Below are 27,654 nucleotides of genomic sequence, written 5' to 3'. Positions count from 1 at the left end.
GTGCCCGCAACCAAGGTACATGCCCTTGACTGGAATCGAACCTGGGACCTTTCAGTCTGCAGGCCGACGCTCTATCCACTGAGCCAAACCGGTTTCAGCATGACTATGTGATTTTTATCTCTCAGTTTGTTTATGTGATATATCATGTTTATTGATTTGCGGATATTGTACCATCCTTGCATTCCTGGGATAAATCCTACTTGGTCATGGTGTATGATCTTTCTGATGTACTGCTGGAGCCGATTTGCTAGAATTTTGTTGAGGATTTTGGCATCTATGTTTATGAGGGATATTGGCCTGTAATTATCTTTCATTGTGTTGTCTTTATCTGGTTTTGGTATTAGGGTGATGCTGGCTTCATAGAAGGAGCTTGGAAGTGTTCCTTCCTCTTGAATTTTTTGGAATAGTCTGAGGAGGATAGGTTTTAGTTCTTCCTTGAATGATTGGTAAAACTCTCCTGTGAAGCCGTCTGGCCCCGGGCTTTTGTTTGCCGGAAGTTTTTTGATGACTGCTTCAATTTCTTCCATAGTTACTGGCCTATTGAGCTGTTTAGATTCTCCCTGATTGAGTTTTGGAAGGTTATATTTTTTAGGAATATTTCCATTTCCTCCAGGTTGTCCAGTTTGTTGGAATAGAGTTGTTTGTAGTATTTTGAAACAATCCTTTGTATTTCAGCGGGGTCTGTTATTATTTCACCTCTTTCATTTCTGATTTTGTTTATTTGGGTCTTCTCTCTTTGCTTCTTGGTGAGCCTGGCTAGAGGTTCATCAATCTTGTTCATCCTTTCAAAGAACCAGCTCTTGGTTTTGTTGATCTTTTACATTGTTTCTTTGGTCTCTATGTCGTTTATCTCAGCTCTGATCTTTATTATTTCCTTCCTTCTGCTTACACTGGGCTTTTCTTGTTGCTCTCTTTCTAACTCTTTGAGTTGTAGGGTTAGGTAATTTATTACCGTTGTTTCTTGTTTTTTTGCAGTAGGCTTGTAGAGCTATGAACTTCACTCTCAAGACTGCTTTCGCTGTGTCCCATAGATTTTGGATTGTTGTGTTTTCATTGTCATTTGTTGCCATGATGTTTTTTATTTCTTCCTTGATCTCTCTGGTAACCCAGTCATTGTTTAATAGCATGCTGTTTAGTCTCCATGTGTTTGATTTCTTTGGATTGTTTTTATTGTAGTTGATTTCCAGTTTTATGCCACTGTGATCTGAGAACATGCTTGATATGATTTCTATCTTCTTGAATTTGGAGAGACTTTGCCTATGTCCCAACATATGGTCTATCTTTGAGAATGACCCATGTGCACTTGAGAAGAATGTATATTCTGTGGCTTTGGGGTGAAATGTTCTGAAGATGTCAATTAATTCCATCTGGTCTAGTGAGCCATTTAGGATTGATGTTTCTTTGCTGATTTTTTTTTTGTTTAGAGGATTTGTCCAATGTTGATAGTGGGGTATTAAAGTCTCCTACTATGATTGTATTGCTGTTAATCTCTCCCTTGATATCCTCCAGGAGTTTTCTTATGTATTTGGGTGCTCCTGTATTGGGTGCATATATGTTTACCAGAGTTATTTCTTCTTGTTGGATTGCTCCCTTTAGTGTTATGAAGTGGCCTTCCTTATCTCTTGTTATGTCCTTCACTTTGAAATCTAATTTGTCAGATATAAGGATTGCTACCCCAGCTTTTTTTTTTTTTCATTTCTATTCGCCTGGAAAACCTTTTTCCATCCCATCACCCTCAGTCTGTGTGCGTCTTTTTTTCTGAGGTGGGTTTCTTGTAGACAGCAGATATATGGGTCTTGTTTTCTTATCCAGTCTGTTACCTTATGTCTTTTGATTGGGGCATTTAATACATTTACATTTAAAGTTATTATTGATAGGTACTTATTTGTCGCCATTTTTATTCTATACCCCTGTGTTCCTTCTTCGCTTCCTATTTCTTTTCTTTTTCTTTCTTTCTTTCTTTCTTTTTTTTTTTACAGCAGACCCTTTAGCATTTCTTGCATTGCTGGTTTGGTGGTGATAAATTCCCTAAGTCCTTTTTTGTCTGTGAAGCTCCTGATTTCACCATCAATTTTGATTGATAGCTTTGCTGGGTACAGTATTTTTGGATTGAGACTCTTCCTTTTCATGACTTGGTATATTTCATTCCATTCCCTTCTGGCCTGATGAGTTTCTGTTGAGAAATCAGTTGCTAGTCTGATGGGGGTCCCTTTGTATGTAACTTTCTGTCTCTCTCTGGCCGCTTTTAAGATTCTTACTTTGTCGTTGGTGTTTGCCAGTTTAATTATAATGTGCCTTGGCATCGGTCTTTTGGGGTTCATTTTGCTTGGGACTCTGTGGGCTTCTTGGATTTGTGTGGGGTTTTTCTTCCCTATATCAGGAAAGTTTTTTGTCATTATTTCTTCAAACAGGTTTTCTATTCCTTGCTCAGTTTCCTTTCCTTCTGGATCCCCTATTACGCGGATGTTGTTTTGTGTTGTCCCAAAGTTCTCTTAGGCCAGTGTTGGCGAACCTATGACATGCGTGTCAGTACTGACACGCGTAGCCATTTCTGATGACACGTGGCCGCATGCCGAGGATGAAACATTTGCTGCTCCTGAGGATGAAACATTTGCGACTAGTCTTGGAGTTAGTTTTTTCCTCAAAGTGACACACTACCCGAGTTATGCTCAGTTTTTTGGCGAAGTTTGACACACCAAGCTCAAAAGGTTGCCCATCACTGCCTTAGGCTCTCCTCTTGCTTTTTAATTTTTTTTTCTAGAAGCTGCTCTACTTGGGTATTTTTTTTGCATTTTGTATTCTAGCTAACTGATGCCATCCTCTGCTTCTTCTAGTCTACTCTTGATGCTTTCTATTGAGTTCTTTACAGTAGCGGTGTCATTTTTCATTTCTTCTTGGTTCTTCTTCATTTCCTCTTGGTTCTTACTCATATTGTCGAATTTGTCTTCCATTCTTTTCAGCCACCTTATGACCATTTCTCTGAATTCTTTCTCTGATAGGTTGCTGGCCTCTAATTCATTTATTTCCTTTTCTGGTGATGCCTGCTTTTCTTTCCTATGCGGGCTGTTTCTTTGTCTCCCCATGGTCTCTCTTCTCCAGATGTCTGGTTATGTAGTTCTCTCTCTCCTGCGTTGATTTAAGGCACAAAATACAACACAACCAGGTACAACACACAAGGCACTGAACAGCGATGTATTCACGATATTCATAACCTCCAATAAAGGTGACCACCAGAGAAAGTCAAATTAGGGGATAGGAGAGAAAGAAGAGTAAAAAGAAAGAAAGAAAGAAAAAATAAAAGGAGTGTCAAAATGAAATTGGGAAAAGGAGGAAAAAAAATAAGGAGACTAGAACGAGACTAAGAGAGAAAAGAGGAACAAACTATATATATGGGGAGAAAACTCCAATAGAACAACCACTAATCACAGCAAATGCCAGCAACTAATACCTGGAGATTAATACAACCTACAACACCAACTAATATCAAGCGAGGCAAGGGAAAACAGAAGTAAAAAACAAACAAAAACACAGCAAACAAAAACAAACAAAAAAAAGAATAAGCAAAACAATCTCACAAAAAAGCATAAAAACTTGATATAATCAACATTCAAGCAAACAACAACAAAAGGACAGAGAAAAACAGTTTTTTGGGGTTTTTTTTTTGATAGTTAAAACAGTGAAGAGAGAGGTGTGTATGGACTTGGAGCAGGGGATTGGAAATTACATATATAAGTAGGGTGAAATTTTAGCAGGGGTAAACAGAAATAATAGGGGAAATCTAGAGCAGGAAAGGGTTAAGATAAACAGGACACCAAAAGGGGAAAGGTTAGGTAGAGAGTGATGGCACAAAGATAGGGTTGAGATAGAATACAACGATGGTGAAGAAAAGATGAAAATAGACTGTAGAACACTAATCCAGAAGTAAAATAAAGAGAAAATAAAAATGGCACTTTAAAAAAAATAATAAAACAATACTAAATAAAATAAAAAGGTAAAATAGTAGTAGTAATAATGCTGATTGCAAATAAAAATGTAATAATTAAAAAGGTAAAATCAAGTGAGGAAAAGAGGAAAAAATAGTTTCTTAAGTAAATGATGCAAAAAATGAAAATAAAAGAAATAGAAATTAAAAAAAATAAAATAAAATGTGCAGTAGTGAAGGTCATTCACTTCCTCTATTGTTCTGTTTGGCACGCCTGTTTCCCAGTCCGGACAGTATTGCAGTTCCCTGCGTTTCACTGCTCCTCAGTGTTGTAATCCAGTCCTGATTTTTAAGCAGGCGGTGTCTTAATTTTGATTATGCTAGGATCAATTTGTAATTCAGCCTCTGGGTGGCAGTGTTTCTGGGTTGACTTCCAAGACTCTAAGGCCTCTCTAGCCTTTTTTTTTTCTGTGGCACCCAATACCGGTTTGCGGAGGCCCGCGGGCAAGTTCAAGCAGACTGCACACCCCTGAAACTCCCAGGCTGTCCCTCCGCAACAGATCAAAACGGGTTGCTCTTTAGAGATCTCCCCTGTTAGCACCCCTTCCACAATCACGGATCACACCGGCCCCAACAGCTGTGGGCTTCTCCAAGCACAGACCTCCCTGGTCCTCCAGCTCCCGCAGTGTGCGCGCGTTTCTCTCTCCCGTGGGGACTAGCGACCTCACCCTTTCCACGGCGAAATCTGACCTTTCCATGGTGGAGTGAAGAGTTCCTTTGAGTCCAAGCATTCGCGCCACCTGGGACCGGTGCTCTGGGGCTCACAGCTGTTCAGCGGTCGCTGCAGTCGTTGATTTTCAGGCCTCCGACAAGATCCACTTTCCCTTTCAAGATGGCGAGATTTCCCTGTCCGAGCCAGTAGCTCCAGGAAGGGACCCGGCTGCCGTGGGGGCTGCCCTGTTAGGGGAACCCCATCCAGCAGTCCCCCACCCTCTCCTGGGGTTCAGCTGTCCCTTAGCTTGCCACCAAACACTGCCCGTGCGCCCCTCAGCTGTTCTTTCTTTCTGCTCCAGGATAAGACTGGGAACACGTCTGTCTATTCTGCCACTATTTTCTCCGATCCGTAATTGTAGTTTTAATGTTTTAAATTTGCATTTTCCTGATGGTTAGCCATGTTGAGCATCTTTTCAAATGTCTATTGGAGAAGTATGTCCTGTTTGGAGAAGTATGTATTAAGGTCCTTTGCTCATTTTTTAATTGGATTGTTTGGGGTTTTTTTGGTGTTGAGTTGTATGAGTTCTTTATAAATTGTGGATATTAACCCCTTATTGGATGTCTCATTAGCAAATATCTTCTCCTATTCAGTAGTTTGTTTTCGTTGGTTTTCTTTGCTGTGCAAAACCTTTTTCGTTTGATACAGTCCCATTTTGTTTGTTTTTTCTTTTATTTCCCTTCCCCAAGGAGATATTTCCCCAGAAAAAAAAAAACACCTGGGCAGACAAAAGTAGTTTGAAGTTGTGAGTACACAAAACAGTTTATTATTGTACTAGAGGCCCGGTGCATGAAATTTTGTGCATTGGGGGGTCCCTCAGCCCGGCCTACACCCTCTCTCAGTCTGGGACCCTCCCCTCTTACAGCCCCTTTGCAGCAGAGGCAGGTGAGGCTCCCGCCACCACCGATGTGCTCACCATGAGCGCTGCTTCTGGCTGAGCGGCACTCCCCCTGTGGGAGTGCACTGACCACCAGGGGGCAGACTCCTGCATTGAGAGTCTGCCCTTTGGTGGCCAGTGTGCGTCATAGTGACTAGTTGTTCTGCCACCCGGTCGATTTGCATATTCGCCGTTTATTATATAGGATTATTTATTATTGTATTACTTTCCATAAAAACAACTGTAAACCTACTTTTGCCCACCTCTGTATTGCTAAGAACAGTGTCAAAGAGTTTATTGCCTATGTTCTCTCTAAGATCTGGTTTCAGATCTTACATTTAAGTCTTTAATCCATTTTGAGTTTTTTCTTGTATGTGGTGTAAGAAAGTGGTCTAGTTTCTTTTTTTTCATGTATCTGTCCAGTTTTTACAACATTTATGAAGAAACTGTCTTTACCCCATTATATATACTTGCCTCCTTTGTCAAAGGTTGATTGACCGTATAGACATGGATTTATTTCTGGACTCCCTATTGTGTTCCATTGACCTATGTGTCTATTTTAATGTCAGTACCATGTGCTTTTTGTTTTTGTTTTTTGAGAGAGAAACATCAATTAGTTGCTCTACCCATTCATGCATTCCCTGGCTGATTCTTGTATGTGCCCTGACCAAAACGACGCTCCAACCAACTGAGTTACCCAGACAGGGCAGTACCATGGCGTTTTGATTATTATTATAGCCTTGAAGTATAATATGAAGTCAGGTAGGCTTAGGCCCAATTTGTCAGTTGGACATCCTCAGCTTTGTTTTTATTTATTTATTCTTTTTAAATATGTTTTCATTGATTTTTAGAAAGAGAGGAAGAAAGAAGGACAGATAGAAACATGGATGAGAGGGAAACATCATCAATCGGGTGCCTTCTGCACTCCCCCTACTAGGGATCAAGCCGACAACCTAGGCAACCCGGGAATGAGCCCTGACCTAGAATCGAACTGGCAGCTTCTTGGTTCCTGGGTCAGTGCTCAACGCTGAGCCACACTGACCAGGAACTTTGTTTTTCTTATTCAAGATTGCATTGGTTATTCACTACTTTTTGTGGTTCCATATAAGTTTTAGGATTATTTGTTCTACTTCTGTGAAAGATGCGATTGGTATTTTGATAGGGATTTCATTGAACCTGAAGATTGCTTCAAGTAGTATGGACTTTTTAATTATGTTAATTTTTCCATCCATGAGCATGGTATATCCTTCCATTTATTTGTTTCTTCAGTCTTCTATTTTTGTTGTTTTTTGTTAATCTTCACCCGAGGATATTTTGCCATTGATTTTTAGAGAGAGTGGGAGGGAGAAGAGGAGACAGAGAGAAGCATCAATGTGAGAGAGACACATTGATTGGTTGCCTCCTGCACGCACCCTGACCAGGGTCGGGGAACCTGTAACCAAGGTACATGCCTTGACTGAAATCGAACCCGGGACCCTTCAGTTTGCGGGCTGACTCTTACCCACTGAGTCAAACCTGCTGGGCTTCAGTCTTCTTAATGTCTTACAGTATTCCATTTACAAGTGTTTTGTGTGTTTTTTTAAAATATATTTTTGTTGATTTCAGAGAGAGGAAGGGAGAGGGGGTAGAAACATCAAAGATGAGAGAGAATCATTGATCAGCTGCCTCCTGCATGCCCCACACCAGGGATGGAGCCTGCAACCCAGGCATGTGTCCTGGACAGGAATCGAACCCGGGACCTTCAGTCCGCAGGCCGACGCTTTATCCCCTGAGCCAAACCAGCTAGGGTGCCGGGTTGATTTTTTAAAATTCTCTTTCTGATAGTTTGCTATCCTACCTAATAATAGACAAATATGCAAATTGACCTACCTTCGCTATGACTGCAATTGGCCAGGAGGCGCGGGGGGGGGCGGGACTCAGGGTGGCCGGGGTGGCCGATTGGGCCGGCGGGACGCTGAGCTCACGTTGCCAGCGGCGGCTCGAGCTCAGCGTCTGCGCCATGGCTGTGCTGCGGCACAGAAGGGGCCTCTGGGGCAGCGAGCTCATGTCCCACCACCGACCATCAAAAGCAGGGGAGCTGGGTGCCTGTCCACTCAGGCACCAGGCCTTTCGGAAGCCTTCGCCGCGCCGGAGGCTTCTGAAAGGCCTGGTGCACCAGCGGACAGGCACCCAGCTCCCCCGCGATCAAAAGCAAAAGCATGGGAGCTGGGTGCCTGTCCGCTCAGGCACCAGGCCTTTCGGAAGCCTTCGCCGCACCGGAGGCTTCTGAAAGGCCTGGTGCACCAGCGGACAGGCACCCAGCTCCCCCGCGATCAAAAGCAAAGGCGTGGGAGCTGGGTGCCTGTCCGCTCAGGCACCAGGCCTTTCGGAAGCCTTCGCCGCGCCGGAGGCTTCTGAAAGGCCTGGTGCACCAGCGGACAGGCACCCAGCTCCCCTGTGATCGAAAGCAAAAGCGTGGGAGCTGGGTGCCTGTCTGCTCAGGCACCAGGCCTTTCGGAAGCCTCCGCCGCGCCGGAGGCTTCTGAAAGGCCTGGTGCACCAGCGGACAGATACCCAGCTCCCCTGCGATCGAAAGCAAAAGCGTGGGAGCTGAGTGCCTGTCCGCTCAGGCACCAACGGACAGGCACCCAGCTCCCCCGTGATCGAAAGCGAAAGCATGTAGGGGACCCTACACGTGCATGATTCAATCATGCACTGGGCCTCTAGTTGGTGTATAAAAATGGAACAATTCCTGAATATTAGTTTTGTATCCTACTACTTTACTGAATGTACTTATTCTATTGTTTGTTTTTGGTAGAATCTTTAGAGTTCTATTTAAATAGTATCATGTTGTCTTATTTAATAAAAGCCTAATATGCTAAGTGTCTGGTCATCCAGCCATCCATTTAACCAATCAAAGTGAAATATGTTAATGATACGCTAAGGCCACTCGGCTGCTCACTATGATATGCACTGACCACCAGGGGGCAGACAGTCAACCGGTTGACCAGTTGCTATGACGTGCACTGAACACCAAGGGATAAATGCTCTGACTGGTAGGTTAGCTTGCTGCTGGGGTCTGGCCAATCGGGACTGAGTGAGATGGACCGGACATGCCCTGGAGCCCTCCTGCGGTCCCTCCCCGGCTGGCCAACCTCCTACATCCCTCCCTGGCCCCAATTGTGCATCAGTGGGGTCCCTCGGCCTGGCCTGCACCCTCTCGCAATCTGGGACCCCATCAGGGGATGTCGGAGAGCCAGTTTCGGCCCGATCCTGCTCAATGCATGAGCTGCGTCCTGGTAGTCAGTGCGCTCCCACAGTGGGAGTACTGCTCAGCCACAAGCCGGGCTCATGGCTGGCGAGCTCAGCAGCAGTGGCAGGAGCCTCTCCTGCCTCTGTGGCAGTGCTGGGGATGTCCAACTGACGGATTGGGCCTAAGCCCATCAGTCGGTTGGACATCCCCCGAGGGCTCCCAGACTGCGAGAGGGCGCAGCCCGGGCTGAGGGGATCCCCCCCCCCAAGTGCACGAATTTCGTGCACCGGGCCTCTAGTTTGCAAATAATAACTGTTTTACTTCTTTCTTTCTTTCTGATTTGGATGCCTTTTATTTATTTATTTTGTTTTTGTCCGATTGCTGTGGCTGTGTTCAGTAAGAGTGGTGAAAATGGACATCCTTGTCTTGCTCCTGATTCTAAAGAAAAAGCTTTCAGCTTTTCATCGAGTATGATATTAGCTATGGGTTTGTCATATGTGGCCTTTATAATATTGGAAGAATGTTCCTTTTATCTCCACTTGGCTGAGATTTTTTTTTATCATAAATGTATTTTTGATTTTGTCAAATGCTTTTTCTATATCAACATGATCAATGATTTTATTTATATGCTGTATCACATTGACTTGCAGATGTTGAACTAATTTTGCATCCAGGAATAAATCCTACTTAATCATGGTGTATAATCTTTTTAATGTATTGCTGAATTTGTTTTATGTTTTGTTGAGGCTTTTTACATCTATTCGTTGGGGATATATTGACCTATAATTTTCTCTCTCTTTTTTTTTTAGTGTCTGTCTAGTTTTGATATCAGAGTAATACTAGCCTTGGAAAATAAGTGTAGGAGCCTTCTCTTCAATTTTTTGGAATAGGTTAAGAAGGATAGATATTAATGATTCTTGGACTGTTTAGGTAAGTTCATCTGTGAAGTCATGTGGTCCAGGATTTTTGTTTGTTGGGAGTTTTTTGATCATTGACTTCATTTTGTTGATAGTTATTGGTCTATTCAGATTTTCTGTTTCTTCCTGATTTAGTCTTGGATGATTGTGTATTTCTAGGAATTTATGCAATTCTTTCAGGTTGTCCAATTTGATCACATATAATTGTTCTAGTATTTTCTTATCCTTTGTATTTCTGGGTTGTTGGTTGTTATTTCCCTTTCACTTCTGAATTTATTTGGGCCTTCTCTCTTTTTTTCCTTGATGCGTCTACTTAGTCGAATTTGTTCATCTTTCTAGAGAACCAGCTATTGGTTTCATTGTTTTTTTAGACTCTTGCTTCATTTATTTCTGCTCTGATCTTTATTTCGTTTCTTCTGCTCACTTTGGGCTTTGTTTGTTCTTTTTCTAGTTCACTTAGGTATAAGGTTAGATTGTTTATTTGAGAGTTTTTGTTTGTTTCTTGAGGTAGGCCTATAATACTATGAATTTCCCTCTTAGGGCTGCTTTTGCTGTGTCCCATAGATTTGGGGTTGTGTGTTTTCATTTTCTCTAGGTATCTTTTGATTTATTCCCTGATCTCATTGTTAACCCATTCATTCATTGTTTAGTAGGATGTTAGCCACTCTGTGTCTTAAGGTGATTAGAGACTTTAGAGCATTTACATTTAAAGTAATTATTGATGGGTATATAGCTATTTCCATCTTATTAATTGCTTTTCTAATTTTTTTTTTCTCTGCTTTTTATTTTCTTGCTCTCGTGTGTTGATGACTCTTAGAGTATTGTGTTTGGATTCCTTTCTCTTTGTATTTTATACATTTCCTGTAGATTTTTGGTTTGTGGTTTCTATGTGTTTCATATATATCTATCTAGTTACGTTTATAACAGTCTATTTTAAGTTCATGGTCACTTAAGCTCAAACACATTCTAAAATCACTACAGTTTTTGTTCACCCAAAATGTTTATGTTGTTATTATTTTTTAATTCTTTTGTGCATGTGTTTGTATGTATCCCTTAATTTAATTTCATATGATTTTCCTATTGTTGCTTTTTAACCTTTGTACTAGCTTTATAGTTCACTAATCCATTGCTTTTATTGTTTGCCTTTGAGAATCAAACCCGGTACCCTTCAGTCTGCAGGCCACTGCTCTATCCACTGAGCAAAACCGGCTTGGGCTGAACCTCAGCTTTTCTATTTGCATATGGGTATAGTAATAATAGTCTTTGGTATTGTTAGGATTAAATGAGATGAATAAGTGATAGTGCTAGAGTATTGATAGTACTGCTTATCAGAGCTTCTGTATTTTTTCTCATTTTATATATGTCTCATACTTGTTTGGTGACAGTGGTGAGAGGACATCTTGCTCAAAAATCTTCATTCAAATCTTTATGAGTTATCCCTCTTAAAAAGATAAGTTGTCAAAAACATAAAGGAGAAGAGCAGGGGGATGGGATCAAGCAAGATTGGTTGTGAGTTGATAATGTGAAAGCATGCTGGTACATCTTGAGGGTTCATTCTATCATTCTGTTTACTTTTGTATGTTTGAAGTTTTTAAAATAAGTTAAAACAGTTCATGGATAAAGCTTCTTTACAAAGCAATCTCCTAATAGGTTCCTCACCTTCAGCCCTCTCTAATCTATCTTACACATGTAACTCAAGTGGCTTTTTCTGAAAAAAGCCTGGAGAGGGGTGTGTTTAATAAGAGTAAACAGTTTGCTTTTATGACAGAACACTCGTAACTTTTCCTCCGCTACTGTCTATTGTAAATCTCTGAGAAAGACGAGACTGTGGTTTCCAAAGCTGACTTGACTGTGGGCCCTTAATCGCTTGTTTTGAGTATGCATTCATAATACTACAGCTGCTACTAAGGTATCTTGAAGCACAATTAGGGTAATGATGCTTCAGTCTCATCTCTCAACAGGCCTGTTCTCACCCCTTCTCTGCCTTTTTTCTTGCTCTCCTATCTTTTGTCACATACTCCTCTCACCCACTGGCATGCCCTCCATTTTGTAGACTCAACTTGGGCATGACCTCCACTGAGACATTGCACCCTGTTGTCCCACAGCATTCTGCATACATGTGACAAGGCATAGGTCCCTCTTGTAACTGTCTAATTGCCAGTGTTCTTTACTAGACTTTAATAAGAGCTGAACTTTTGGGGGTACCTACTGTGTGATAGGTACTGTACTCAGCATTTTATGTATTTCTTTAACCATATCCTCACCAGTATTGGATGGCATTTATAATTTTTAAATTCTAAAGCAACCATTTATTATTACAAAATCAGTATATGTTCATGGTGGAAATGTTAGAAAGTACAGATCAGCAAAAATAAGAAAATGAAAATACTGTAAACCTTACCATCAAGGATTGCCACTGTTAACATGCTCTTATACTGTAATATACCAGAAAATGTACAGCCTGAAAGAGTTCTTATTAATGTAACTATATTGTGTTTATTGAACTCTGTTTGTATTATATTGTTGGACTGTGGATTTCTACTAATTACTTTAAAAGTGACTATTCATGTGAGATAATTCTGAGAATTGTCTCTCAAAAGGACAGTTTGGTATTTGGATTTTCCTAGTGACCTTTTTGGTAGTCTTTTTTTTTATCCCTAGTGCATTATATACAGGATGGGGCAGAAGCAGGTTTACAGTTGTGAGTACTTGAAACAGTTTATTTTTGTATTATTATTTATTAGTTATTGTTTTATTTTCCATATGAACAACTGTAAATCTACTTTTGCCCCACCCTGGATATACATGGATTAATTTCTATTAGGCATTCTCATATTACTTACATTCCTATTTCTTTTCCATGGGAGTCTTCACATGTAAGGGTGTGAGCCAATTCTAGTTGTTCATATTCAAGAGGTTTTATCCAGTAAGTCCTTTCATGTGTTCAAAAGAAACTGGGATAACCAAAGCCTTTCCCCAGTTCTGCAGTTTTATATGGTCTGTTCCGTGTGCATTGTTACATATCTTTGAAAAGTTGTGTGATAAATGAAAGTTTTCCCACATTCCTTACATTCATAGGGTTTCTCTCCAATATGGGTTATTTCATGTGTTTGCAAGGAGCTGGGATCTCTGTAGGCTTGACCACTTTTTTTTATATTCAAAGGGTTTCTCTCCAGTGAGATTTCTTTTATGTTTTTGAAGATCACTGGGATACCTAAATGCTTCATTACATTTTTTACTTATATGGTTTCTCTCCACTGTGATTCATATGTTGGAAAACTTTGATAATATCTGAAGCCTTTCCTACATTCTTTACGTTCTTAAGGTTTTCTCTCCAGTATAAATTATTTTATGTGTTTTTAAGTAACTGTGTTCTCTGTAGGTTTTACCACATTGTTTACATTCATAGGGTTTCTCTCCAGTGTGAGTTCTTTCATGTGATTGGAAACCTAGATGAGAACTGAAAGTTTTACCACACTGCTTACATTCATACCGTTTCTCGCCTGTGACTAACTTTTGGTTTGTTGGTAAGACTGCAGTATATGTAGGCTTTACCACATTGTTGACATTCATAAGTTTCTCTGCAGCGTGAGTTCTTTCATGTATTGAAGAGAACTGAAAAAAAGGGAATGCAGATTAGTGCAGCCACTATGGAAAACAGTATGGAATTTACTCAAAAAATTAAAAATGAAACTGCCATTTGACCCAGTGATCCCACTTCTAGGAATATATCCTAAGAAGCCTGAAACATTAATCAGAAAGAATATATGCACCCCTATGTTCATAGCAGCATTGTCTACAATAGCTAAGATCTGGAAACAGCCCAAGTGCCCATCAGATGAGTGGCTAAAACTGGTGTGGTACATTTACAAAATGGAATACTATGCAGCTGTAAAACAAGAAGGATTTCTTACCCTTTGCGACAGCATGGATGGACCTGGGGAGTGTTATGCTGAATGAAATACAAATATCACATGATCTCACTTATAATCTAATGAACATAATAAACTGATGAACAAAATAGGTCCAGAGATATAGAAGCATAGAACAGACTGCGGAATTTCAGAGAGAAGGTGGGTGGGAAGAGATCAATTAAGGAGTCAATGGGGGGGGAGAAGGGAGACTTATGTCATACTTTCAGCAATGAAGATTTAATTTAAAAATTAAAAAATTGGTCCAGAGACATGGAGTCATAGAACAGACTGATATATCTCGGGGTTGGGGGGAGATGGGAAGAGATTAACCAAAGAACTCATATACATATATGCATAACCAATGGACACGGACAATAGTGTGGTGAAGGTCTGGGGTATTAGGGGCTAGGACAGTGATGGCTAACCTATGACACACGTGTCAGCACTGACACGCGTAGCCATTTCTGATGACAGGTGGCCGCTGAGGCGGCTGCATGCTGAGGATGAAACATTTACGACTAGAATCTTGGAGTTAGTTTTTTCCTCAAAGTGACACACTACCCGAGTTATGCTCAGTGTTTTGGCGAAGTTTGACACACCAAGCTCAAAAGGTTGCCCATCACTGGGCTAGGAGGAGGGGAATAAAGCGGCGGCGGGGGGGGGGGGGGGGGGGCGGGGGGAGTTAGGAGACATCTATAATCCTGTCACCAATAAAATAAAATTTAAACTGACTCTCCAACCCTCCCATATCCCCTCAGCTAAGTGGTCTTGCTCTGGACCAGCAACCCTATGTAACAGTGCTATTTCTAGGACCATCTGTGGCTTGGCACTCTCACCATTGAACCATTTCAATCTGCTTGTCAACCGTCAACCCTTCCCCTATTCAAAGTGCTTTCATGGAAGCACTTTTATGTCTAAGGGAGATGCCAAATAAAGGGCCAGCACAGGCCATATGCTCAAAGCCATTTAAGTCCAATCTAGTCCAATAACGAAATAAGCATTAAGTACCTCTTTGCCCTGCACATTGTTATATGCCCCCAGGGATACACAGATTTGTAGGGGATTGGATGAGTGAGATTATTTACATTATAAAAATACTGATAGTTAAAAAGAGAGAACTGAGAAACTGAAGGCTTGACTACATTTTTTACATTTATAGGGTTTCTTTCCTGAGAGTCCCTTTAGGTGTTTGAAAACTTGCATGTTATCTAGAGGGTTTTCCACATAGTTTACATTGATAGAGTTTCTCTCTCTAGGGTGGGTGCTTCCATGTATTGAAGTGAAGTTGAAGAAATAATGGTTTTCCCACATTCCTTACATTTACAGGTTTTTCTCTCCATTGTGATTTCTTCCATGTTTTTCAAAACACGAGAGATAACTGAAGGCTCTCTCACATATGTTGCATTTATATGGCTTCTCTCCATAATTCTGACACTCATGGCTCGTGTCCAGTTTGACATCTCATGTGCATATTAGGAGATGAATGATGCATAAAGACTTTTGCACACACACTATATTCCCATGGTTTTACTCCAGAAGTCTTCTTGCTCAGGTCAAAATTTGGAATAAGGCTGAAGTTTCTTTACACAAACTCCATCATTTGATTTTTTTAATTTTTACCCTGGTTTTTGTACGGATTTTCAATTCATGATCCTTTAACTTCTCCCCCCCCCCCCCCGCCCCCCTTTTTTTTTTCCTGAAGGTTTCTCTCATCACATCTCTATAGAGTTCTTCTGTGAAGGATCTAGTAAAGCCCACTCCTCCGGAGTGAAGTTCACAACCACATCCTCAAAGGCCATTGAGTCCACTTCTAGGTTTCCTGGGTCTCCCTGAGTCCTTCTTATACGTATCACAGCAGGAGAGAAGCTGTCACAGCCATCAAGGCCATGAAGGGCAGGCAGCAAGCATCCTCCCAGCATGACTTGTTAAAAAGACTTTTCTGCCCTGGCTGGTTTGGCTCAGAGGATAGAGCGTCGGCCTGCGGACTGAAGCGTCCCAGGTTCGACTCCAGTCAAGGTCACATGCCTGGGTTGTGGGCTCGATCCCCAGTGGGGGGAGTGCAAGATGCAGCCGATCGATGATTCTCTCTCATCATTGATGTTTCTGTCTCTCCCGCCCTCTCTGAAATCAATAAAAATATATTATTACCAAAAAAAAGACTTTTCTTCCCCCCTCCTTCCCCCACTGAATTACTTTGACACCTCTGTCAGGAGTCAGTTAATCATGTACATGTGATTCTGATTGATTCTGATTAACGGGCTCTTCACAAAGCTTTCATCACCTTCCTTGAACTCCGAACTCTGTCTTTTCCACTCGGCAAGATTGCTATGCTTTATTTGGGGTTCCCCTCCCTGCACCAGTGTCCAGAATATGCCTCCAGGCAGTAAGCCACACTGAACACAGGCTCACCTCTCCTGTGTCCATTCTCTCAAGGACCAGTATTATGTTGCCTTTTGTCCATGTCTGAAAGCAGCTCTTTGATGTATTTCTCTTTATATTATACTAGAGGCCCAGTGCACAAAATTCATGCACGGAGGGGGGTGGGTGTCCCTCAGCCCAGCCTGTACCCTCTCCAATCTGGGACCCCTTGAGGGATGGGCAGTTGGTTATCCCTCTCACAATCCAGGACTGCTGGCTCCCAACTGCTTGCCTGCCTGCCTTCCTGATTGCCCCTAACTGCTTCTGCCTGCCAGCCTGATCACCCCCTAACCACTCCACTGCCAGCCTGGTTGATGCTTAACTGCTCCCCTGCCAGCCTGTTTGCCCCCAACTTCCCTCCTCTGCCGGCCTGGTCACCCCTAACTGCCCTCCCCTGCAGGGTTGATCGCCTCCAACTTCCCTCCCTTGCAGGCCGGGTGCCTCCCAACTGCCCTCCCCTGCTGGCCATCTTGTGGTGGCCATCTTGTGTCCACATGGGGGCAGGATCTTTGACCACATGGGGGCAGACATATTGTGTGTTGGAGTGGTGGTCAATCTGCATATTACTCTTTTATTAGATAGGATAGAGGCCTGGTACAGGGGTGGGGACCAGCTGGTTTGCCCTGAAGGGTGTCCCAGATAAGGGTGGGAGTTCCCTTGGGGCATGGGGCAGCCTGAGCGAGGGGCCTGTGGTGGTTTGCAGGCCAGCCACGCCCCCTGGCGACCCAAGCGGAGTCACTGGTATCTGGAATTTATTTACCTTCTACAATTGAAACTTTGTAGCCTGGAGCGGAGCTAAGCCGCCTGCATGCTCCACCGGCAGCCATTTCTGTTTGAGTTAATTCACCTTCTACAGAGGCCTGAGCCCGGCCAGGGTGTGCGGAAAGCTTTGCTTTCTCCGTTACCGCGGGCAACCCTGGCCTGGTCTCTCCAGCTTCGTGGCTGCCGGCATTCTGTTTGAATTTGTTTACCTTCTATAATTGAAACTTTGTAGCTTGAGTGGAGGCTTAGGCCTGTCAAGGGCAGGCGGAAAGCTTGTTTCCCTCCGTTGCCTGGGAAACCTTGCTCTCAGTGGCTGTAGCCATCTTGGTTCGGTTTATTTGCATACTCGCCCTGATTGGCTGGTGGGTGTGGCTGGGGCTGGTGGGTGTGGCTTGGGTGTAACAGAGGTATGGTCAATTTGCATATTTGTCTATTATTAGGTAGGATTAGAGGCCCAGTGCACGAAAATTAATGCACTCGGGGGTGGGGGGGGTCCCTCAACCTGGCCTGCGCACTCTTGCAGTCCAGGAGCCCTCGGGGTATGTTCGACTGCAGCTTAGGCCCATGGGAAGTGGGCCTAAGCCGTCAGTTGGACATCCTTATCGCTGCCACGGAGGTGGGAGAGGCTCCCGCCACTACCACTGCGCTCGCCAACCAGCCCAGCTTGTGGCTGAGTGTGGGAGTGCACTGACCACCAGGGGGCAGCTCCAGGCCCGCACCCCCATCGCCCCTCCGCAGCCGGCTGGTCGCCACTGCCCCCCTGATCGCCATCCCCTCCCTCTGCCCCGCTCCCCTGATCGCCATCCCCTCCCTCAGCCCGCTGGCACCCACCTTGGCTGGCCTGGCGCCACCCACTCGTAGCCCCCGCCCCCCACCAACCAGTCATGTTTTCCTTTGGATCCTTCAGCATATTGAGCATATTTAAAATAGCTGTTTATAAAAAAATCTTTGTCCGCTGATTTCATCATCTGTCATTCCTATTACTGACTAATTTTTCTCCTAGTTTTGGGTTGCATTTTTGCCTGCTTTTTGGCATATCTATTAATTTTTGATTGGATGCTAAATATTTGTGTTTTTGAGCATTTGGATTTTGTCTTCTTTCAAAGAGTATTAATGTGTGTTTTGGCTGACTAAGTTATTTCCTATTTAGGGCATATCTAAAATACTCTCTGCTTTAGGACTTATTTACCCGTAATACCTGGTGTGCCCCTCTGGGGTCTCTTTACTGTTTGCTCTGAGTATTCAATCACATTTCTCTACTCTGGCTGGACAGAATACGAATGCCTCCCTGTTATTCCTTCAGGGCCAGAATTAGACATCACAGTGGAACATTCTCTCTCACACACACACACACACACACCCCTAAAGGCCCGGTGCACAAAATTTGGGCATGGGTAGGGTCCCTCGGCCTGGCCGACAATCAGGGCTGATCTGTGGGGCAACTGGCGGGGTGATCAGGGGGCCCCCGCTGGCACCCGCCTTGGCTGGGCTGGGGCCTGTGGGCTGGGGGCAGCTCTTGAATTGAGCATCTGTCCCCTTGTGGTTAGTGTGCGTCATAGCAACTGGTTGTTCCACCGGTTGTTTGGTCAATTTGCATATTAGGCTTTTATTATGTAGGCTAGGATACATATATCTTTTGATGCTCACCACAACCCAATAAAGTGGGTAGTATGACTTTCATTTTGTAGATAAAGATAGTGACTTACTCATAGGTGATAGGCTGGATCTTGGGCCCAGGTCTCTTTGACTCCATTATAACCATACCCTGTAAGCTCCATGAGAAAGAAGGAGCCGTATTTCCTCAATTATGAGGTGCACATTTTACACATGTAACTCAAATAAAGAGGATATATCTTAAAATAGAAAATTATGGGGTCATTTTTCTTCCAGAAAAGAAAAATTATGGGGTCATTTTTTTTTCCTTGAATTACTTGTGGTACATCTAAAAATCATTATGTCTTAGAATCAAGGAAATATATCTCCAGTGCCAAATACAGCCTTGATAACATAATATGTACACAATAGATATTTGTATGCTAGGTTATAAAATATGGTGATTTTATACAGCAAAGTATGCTTCTAAAAGTTTTATGCCTCTGCTTGTCTCTTCAGGTATTTTATGCATGGTGTGTGTCGGGAAGGAAACCAATGCCTGTTCTCACATGACTTGGCAAACAGCAAGCCATCCACCATCTGCAAGTACTACCAGAAGGGCTACTGTGCCTATGGAGCTCGCTGCAGGCAAGAACCCCGCCACTGCCCAGTAGTTACACTGAGTTAAACATTATCTAGGATTCGGACCCTTTATTTGGAACATGGATCTTGAGGGGAAATTTTAAATTTAAAAGTAATATGACAGCATTGCAAAAAGTATGGCAAATAATTTTGAAACCTCAATTTCAGTACCCAAAACTTAAATTTTCAGAATCACTTTTCAGGCCTTATTTTTATAAGTCTCTAGTTACAAAATTGCACTCATGGTATATATAAAATTTTATATCTTGCTTTTTCCCCCCCTACTTAACATGTCATAAGCATTTTCCTATGTTGCTATTTTATAATGTTACATAATGTTAACAGACCATCACTTTATTAACTGTGACTCCATTAGAAATTTAAATGGCTTCCAGTGGTTTTTTTTGCTATGAACAATTATGTGCATAGAGTTTTCTTTTTACCACTGACATATGTAGGCAACTTTGTAACTTCTAAAACAAGGAAATATTCCAAAAATCTGTTCCTGTCCTTTCCTAATGAAGAGCTGCTCTGTTTTTTCCCGGATTGCAAAGCTCCCTTGAGTCCTACCTCTGGCTGCCTATGGGATAATGGAAGTTGGCCCACCTTGCCCTACCCCTGCCAGTGGTGCCCCGGAGACAGCCAGGAAGGCTGGTCTCCAGCTGTTACACTGGCCATTATTAACATTGTGGGGACTCCTGCCCAAAAGAACACTGGATTGGGTGTCAGGAAATTTCAGTTCAACATCTGTCTGGAATTTTCAGGGTTTCTTTTTGTGTTCTGAGGCAGTACGTCTGCCCCACTCATGTTCTACAAAGACACTTTGTGAATTTTCTACTCACTCTGAATTGCCAAGCAGTTTTTAAAATTGATAAGCCTTTTATGAGTTAAAATATGGGGAGAGATGGTTTCATTCCCCACCTCTGTAAATGGGGCAGAAGGAAGGACATTCTATGTCTGGGCAGCATGGGAGACATGTGCTTGTAGTGTGTCCGTAATGCATCTGCTGTGTGTTTTGTTTAGATATGATCACACAAGGCCCTCTGCTGCAGCTGGTGGTGCTGTGGGCTCCATGCCCCACAGTGTGCCCTCCCCGGGCTTCCACAGTCCTCACCCTCCTTCCGACCTCACTGCACCTATTGTGAAAACTAACTTACACGAGCCTGGGAAACGTGAGAAAAGAACATTGGTACTTAGAGACCGAAGTGAGTGAGCAGAATCCTTTTGTTGTCTCTTTTTGAAAAGCAGTCTTGTCTTGTTTTTCATATTCCTTTCTGGTCTTCTCTTGACAAGAAGGTTGCTTAACCTAATACCCCTCCAACCTGTCTGAATGCAGAGTCACCAGATCTGTCCTGAGAACGGGCTTCATTTGGCTGCAGAGTATTTGGATGGTGCATTTGGCCTTGTGCCCAAGGCTGGGCTGAACCCTAAGTTTGGCCTGGCAAAATATAAACAGTGACTTTTTTGTCAGCTTGTAACTACCATCTGCATAGGTTGTTGCCCAGTTCTGAGGAGCACCAAACTGTTCATTTCAAAGCTACGTATTTTGATAAAGAGCATGTATCACTGTTTTACCCCTAGGTCAGTACATAGTCTTAGTTTTTATGGTGAGCCAGTGTTTGCCATTTTAGGTTGCACTTTTGGTAATAAGAATGGCATGTTGGGGTTTGGGGAGTGGTCTGTACCCTGGAACAGGATTTGGGCAGAAAGAAAGCTAAAAATCATAAAAATTGTTTTTGTTGGCTGGTCCTCATCTGGTGAAGGGATTTCTAGATCTTGGAATGTGTGATTTTAAGATAGGCAGATTGCATCCTAAGCAAACAAGTAAGTGATCCAGTTAAATATGACCCCTCTAAAAAGGCAAGAGTGTGTGTAATGGGAAGGGAAGGGCTCCAGGTGTGAGAAGAGGAGGCCATAGGACAAATTTCCCATTGACCCCAGGACTCCAGGTTTTCATTAATTTTAATTCACTTTAAAATGATACATAACTTTACTGGTATAAAGGAAAACACTGTATTCTATTGACCACATTTTAATTTCCCTTTGACACACACACACACATTGATATATATATTTTTGTATTAACTGGTCCAAATGTTGACATTTCTATACTTGCTTTTTTTAAATAGCAACTTTAGTGTTCTTTTGTATAAATATGTCATGGTCTGTTTGTGCTATTTCCTTGTGTTGCTAACTATGCTTTTAAGTTAATGTCACTATGAACATTTTATGCTGTTCCTTTTATTTTTCCCTCTTGGCCTGTTTTTTTTTCCTATATGTTCCAAGAGTGAAATTCCCAAGGTCAGAGTTGCTTAATCTGTCAGGTTTTGACTAGCTGCTTACCAGAATGGTTGGGCCAGTTTTCATTTATGTGTGTGCTGTGTGTTTTGTATTAAGATCTCTCTGGCATGGATGAAGAAAAGGCTTGCCCAAGTGTGGTGAGTAATCCAGGAGGCAGTGACGCCCAGAGTAGCCCAGAGATGAAGCCGAATTCCTACCTTGATGCAATACGGAGTGGCCTTGATTACTTAGAAGCCAGCAGCTCCTACAGCAGCGAGGAGCAGCTATGCCCCTATGCAGCCGCCGGGGAGTGCCGCTTTGGGGATGCTTGTATCTACCTGCATGGGGAAATGTGTGAAATCTGTAGGCTACAAGTCCTGCATCCCTTCGACCCAGAGCAAAGGAAAGCTCATGAGAAGGTAAAGTTACAAGACTTTGTATGAACTCATTTTAAGAAATTTGAAATGCACTATGTGACAAAATTGTTGGTATTTCTGCAAGCCTCTGACTGCTAATAATACCTGTATTATGTACCTGGCATATTCACACCCTATTTTCAAGTCCTTTTCTATTGTCATTTGACAATTCTTGATTATCCTATATAATAAAAGGCTAATATGCAAATTGTCCCCATGGGCGGGAGTTCCACCCACTGGGAGTTAGATGTGCGCTGACCACCAGGGGGCGGCACAGAACATGGTTGGTGTTGGTAATGTGGCGCTGGCAGCGGGTGGCAGTGGAGGTGCTGCTGGCCTGATGGGCCCTGATGAGAGGGGGACCATGGTGGGATGGTGGAGCAGGTGAGCGGGTGCACCAGGCCAAGGCGAGTGCGAAGGCAGGCCCCAGCCGGTGGTAGCAGCCGGCAGCTGGGGAAAGGGAGGCCGGCAGCTGGCAGCTGTTAGAGACCCTACGCTTGCACAAATTTTGTGCACTGGGCCTCTAGTTTAGAATAAAGGGAAAAGGAGAGACCTCAGAAGCATAAAGCTATGCAAAGTTCAGAAAATAAGTCCAGCCTCAGGAGCCTAGTGTGTGTCTGTCTGTCACACACATAACTCACACACACCCTTCCTCCCTAGGTTTACATAGCATTGTGGCTACAATCCAGCCAGGCTGAATTCTGGAGAATTTGAGGAGCCCAAATCATAGAATTTGAGGAGCCACGTGTTGGAAGGGGCCTTTCAGGTCATTAGGTGCCAGTGTAGGAGGCACTGCCTCACAGTGGGCCCTGTGCTTGGTTCAGGGCCCTGAAGATGGGTGAGAGAGAAGGGGCGGAGCCCACAGCTGTGGTGTAGAACCCCTGAGGAGGAGCTCCCTGTATGTGGAGGTTGTGTCTGCCACTCCATTGTCTTCCCAGAGGTGTTCAGATGAGTGCAGAATTAGAGCTTCACCCAGGTGTGCTGAGGTCTTTGTGCTGTTCACGTTGACTTATCTCACATCTCTGTCCACTGTGAGCACCGAAGGACAGAGCCTAGGTCTTTGTACTCTTCTCAGACTGTAATGCCTGATACACAGTACTGCACGTCACCTGCTTACTGAATAAATGAGTTCATTAAATAATTTATTCTCTTGAGAAGTAGTGCTGCTTACCTCTGACTCTGTACTGCCAGCCTGATGTTTTAACCCTTTGCACTTGCTTGCGTTTTTCTCAATTCCTTTATTCTAATGCTAACCGTGTCGAGTCACACTCGACATCCGAGTGAAAAAGGTTTAAGTTAAGGATTAGTTGGCGTTTCTGGTATCGGTGTGGTTCAGAGTGGGGAAGGCTCCCCAGAGGAGCAATGAGACCAGGATCCCGGTTCTTGTGAACTCTATGTGATCCCACACTGGTGCTCTAACCTTTGGGACATCCATGGTCTCAGCTCTAAATTGGAAGTGACCGTATCATGCTAGGAAAGCAAGGGGCTGGGCCAGTGATGGCTTGAAGTCCCCTTTGTGTTCTGAGAGTGTGGTGTCCTGAATCCAGGGATTGCTGTACCCTGCATAAAGCAGCCAGTCTGTGTTCCTTCCTGGTCTCGATGGTGGCAGTGTGGTGGGCAGCTGCCCCCCGGCTCTCCCCGCTACTCAGCAGCCCAGAACCTAAGGTTTCCCTCCTCTCTCTGTACTTCAGATCTGCATGTCAACATTTGAACACGAGATGGAAAAGGCCTTCGCCTTCCAGGCAAGTCAGGACAAAGTGTGCAGTATCTGCATGGAAGTGATCCTCGAGAAGGCGTCTGCCTCTGAGAGGAGATTTGGGATTCTCTCCAACTGCAATCACACGTACTGCTTGTCCTGCATCCGACAGTGGAGGTGTGCCAAGCAGTTCGAGAACCCAATCATTAAGTAAGTACAGCAAGGAGTCTTAGCTGTAGAAGAAGGGGGGAGGGAGGGTTGATCTGGAATCTTCTTCCATCCAAAGGCGTGTCAATGCAGAGTATAAATTGTGAGTGCTGGCCCCGGGTGTGTGAACTTGGGCACATCACTACCCTTCCTGAGCCCAAGTGCCTTTTCCTTTGATATGTGGTAACAATTCCCACCAAGCTTCAGGGCATTGGAAGGACACGCAGCAGGGATCATCTGTTGAGGTTAATGGCAATGCCTGTTTGAGCTCAGCACCAACACTTACAGGGGGCTGCCCTTCGGCCAATTGCCTATTGCCTTTTTAGGCTTCATTTTTTCCATCTGTAAAATAGGGTTATTTGATGATTAAGTGGAATAATGCATGTAAAACATTTCACATGTCTGACAAACGTGATGTGCTCCATGAAGCCAATATTGAGATATAATTGACATATAACAATACAGGATTCTTACATTCTACAGTGGGACAAGGTGCGGGGGGGTGGGGGGTGGGAAGAGCTAACTCATTGGGAAGTCACTGCATGCTGTGGACTGTTTTAGAAATTCTTCACACATTAACTTATACTTCTCTCAGAGACCCTACAATCTTCCTCATTTTACAGATGAGCAAACAGGTATGAGCTCAAATAACTTGCCTAAAGTTACACATTTGTGTGGTAAAATAACAGCTTCATTGAGACAAAAGTATACAACTTAGTGTTTTTTACAGTATATTCACAGAGTTTGTACAACCATTAATTACTACAATCTAGCTTTAAAATATTTTATTATCTCAAAAAGAAACCTCTATTTGTAGTCATTGCCCATCCCCTCCCTACATCCAGGCCCTGACAACCACTAATTTACTTTCTGTCCTGTGGAACTATCTTAGATATTTCAAATAAATGGAGTCTTCTAGTATTTAGCCTTTTTGTGTCTGGCTAACTCTTATACTTAGCATGGTGTTTTTAGAGTTCAACCATGTTATAGCATGTACCAGTGCTTCATTCCTTTTTGTGGCCAAATATCTCATTGTATGGATATCCACATTTTGTTTATCTATTCATCAGGGCATTGGGTTGTTTCCATCTTATGATTATTGTGAGTGGTGCTGCTATGAATATTCGTATGCAAGTTTTTTTATGGAAAACATGTTTTCATTTTTCTTACGTAGATACCTAGGAGTAGTTGGGTAATATGGCAACTATAGTTAACATTTTCAGAAACTGCCAGACTATTTTCCAAAGTGGCTGACCCATTTTACATTCCACTAGCAATGTATGAGAATTCCAATTTCTCCACATAGTCATTAATACTTGTTATTGTCTTTATTTCTGATTTTAGCTATTCTAGTAAGTGTGAAGTAATATTTTTATTGTGGCTTTGATTTACATTTCCCTGATAACTAATGATATTGTGCACCTTTTTCTGTGCTTCCTCAGCATTTCTCCAAAATGCTTACTCATATCCTTTGCCCACTTTAGAATTGATTGGTCTTTTTTATTGTTGAGAAAAACATGGTTTTTAAGTAAATATGTTGGTTAGGAAACATCTGGAATGGTCATGCATTTGAGCAAGGGGTTTAGGGTGTAGTGTGTACAGGAGTTGAAACTTAATCTGTTCCATACTAAACTGATTCTTATTTCAGGTCTTGTCCAGAATGCCGGGTGATATCAGAGTTTGTAATTCCAAGTGTGTATTGGGTAGAAGATCAGAATAAAAAGAACGAGTTGATTGAAGCTTTCAAACAAGGAATGGGGTAAGTGCTTGGAGTTTGGGCATGATCCTGATGCCTGCCTTGGTTCTTGTTTTGTTCTTTGCCATTGCCTGCAGAGCCTCCCCCTTCCCCCTCCCCCTGAGAATGTGGTCTAGGGAGCCTGAGGCCACTCAGAATCTCTTCCTTCTCTCCGGCATCATGCTGGGCTTTGCAGATACAGAGATGAGCAAAGCCATGATGCAGTGGACTTGTTTCTAAGCTGAGGTCAACTTTTTATTTGTGATTATGTCACCCGAGCATATTTTTTTCCATTGATTTTTATGGAGTTGAAGGGAAGGAATAAAGTGGTGGTGGGGGTGGGGGTGAAACATTGATGTGAGACACATTGATTGGCTGCCTCCCACATGCATGCAACTGGGGCTGGGGAACAAACCTGCAACCCAGGTACATGCCCTTGACCAGAAATCGAACCCACAACCCTTCACAGGCTGATGCTCTGACCACTAAGCCATGCCTGCCAGAGCAGATGTCTCTTCTAACAGGTGTGAGGTGATATCTTATTGTGATTTTGATTTATATTTCGCTGCAAGCATCTTTTCATGGACCTGTTGGCCATTTGTATGTCTTCCTTGGGAAAATTTCTATTTAGCTCCTCTGCCCATTTTTATTTATTTTCCCCCCAAGTTAATATGACTTTAGTTGCAGTTTCAAAAAAGTACATAGTTACATGTTGACTCTAAAATCTTTATTTCACTCATGATATCCTCATGAAGTCAGATATAACTATGTTAGATATTTATTTTCATTTGTATATTCTGATCTAACTTCATTAATAAGTGAAATGGCTTCATAAAAAAAATAAAGTACATAGGACATTGCTTTTCTCTCCCCAAGAGCAACACACTTAAAAAAATTACCTTTCTTTAAAAAGTCATAATTAGACTAGTACTTTAAGTAGTAACAAGAATGTTTTGTCTTTATTGTTTAAAGTATTACAGCCTGGCTGGCATGGCTCAGTGGTTGTGCATCTACCTATGAACCAGGAGATCACAGTTCGATTCCTGGTCAGGGTACATGCTTGGGTTGCGGGCTCGATCCCCAGTGTGGGGCATGAAGGAGGCAGCCAGTCAATGGTTCTCTCTCATCATTGATGTTCCTATCTCTCTCTTTAAAAAAATACTATTTTTATTTTATTGTTTTTTTCATTTTAGAAAGGGAAAGAAACATCAGTGAGAGAGAACCACTGATTGGCTGGTCCTCCCCGGTCCTATACACCCCCTTCCACCCTCAGGCCTTCACCACACTATATTGTCTATATCCATGGGTTATGCATATATGCATGTAAGTTCTTTGGTTAATCTCGTCTCGGCCTCCTTCCCCCTTTCTGCCCATTTTAAAATGGATTGTTCTTGTTGCTGCTGAGTTATATTTGTTCTTTATATATTCTGAATATAACCCTCAGCAGATATGATTTATAAATATTTTGTCCCATTCAGTAGGTTGCCTTTTCATTTTGTTGGTTTCCTTTGCCGTGCAGAAGCTTTTAGTTTGAGGCAACCCCACTTGATTATTTTTGCTTTTGTTGCCTTTGCTTTTGGTGTCAAATCCAAAAAGATTACTGGCAAGACCAGTGTTTAGGAGCTTATTGCCCCCTGTAATTTCTGATAAGTCAGTGGTAATTCAGATTGTATTATTTCTCTGAGGTTTCTTTTAATATTTTCCCCTAGGTTTCAACAGTTACATATTTTACGTAGGAGTGATTTTGTTCATATTATGCTGCCCGTTGTTCTCTGAATCTAAGTTTTTGTCATTCACCAAATTTAGAAAAGTTTTGTCATCAAATATTTTCTCTACCTTCTTTGTTTCTGGTTTCTTCTAGTTATCTTTTGGTTCTCCAGGCCAGGAGGACTGGATTTTTCCATGGCAGTTTTAGCCACCCTTCATAGACACACCCAATTGTGGCCTGCTCTTGGCTAAAAGCTATTTTTTCTATAAAGATAACTCACCTCATTGCCCTTCCTTCTTGGTGTCTAATCTCTTACAGAATCCTCTTCCTGCTGTTCATTCTCCAGTACTTTCAGGTCTTTTAAAAATGTTTGTGTTTCTAGATACTTGCAACAGGGCCAGGTCTAGAAGCTTACTAAAAGCAAAACCATGTTACCTATAGGTTCCTTTTTTAAAAAAAATATTTTTATTGATTTCGGAGAGGGAGAGATAGAAACATTGATGAGAGAGAATCATGGATTGGCTGCCTCCTGCACGCCTCCTAGTGGGGATCGAGCCTGGGAC

The 27,654-nt window shown here is 42.7% G+C and overlaps 1 protein-coding gene across 1 annotated transcript in view; it reads left to right on the top strand.

Annotated features, from left to right (window-relative positions):
• Positions 1–27,654, top strand: part of MKRN2 (makorin ring finger protein 2) — a 44,171-nt gene that overhangs the window by 12,794 nt on the left and 3,723 nt on the right. Inside the window, exons 2-6 of the mRNA XM_079794480.1 lie at positions 18,927–19,055; positions 20,073–20,254; positions 21,447–21,748; positions 23,437–23,651; positions 25,297–25,407. Coding sequence (XP_079650606.1) covers positions 18,927–19,055; positions 20,073–20,254; positions 21,447–21,748; positions 23,437–23,651; positions 25,297–25,407 — 939 coding nt within the window. The remainder of the gene's footprint in view (positions 1–18,926; positions 19,056–20,072; positions 20,255–21,446; positions 21,749–23,436; positions 23,652–25,296; positions 25,408–27,654) is intronic.

Source organism: Cnephaeus nilssonii (genome assembly GCF_951640355.1).
Source record: "Cnephaeus nilssonii genome assembly, chromosome: 17".
Classification (NCBI taxonomy): domain Eukaryota; kingdom Metazoa; phylum Chordata; class Mammalia; order Chiroptera; family Vespertilionidae; genus Cnephaeus; species Cnephaeus nilssonii.
The sequence above is the reverse complement of the archived record's forward strand: the minus strand, read 5'-3'. Positions and strand labels throughout refer to the sequence as shown.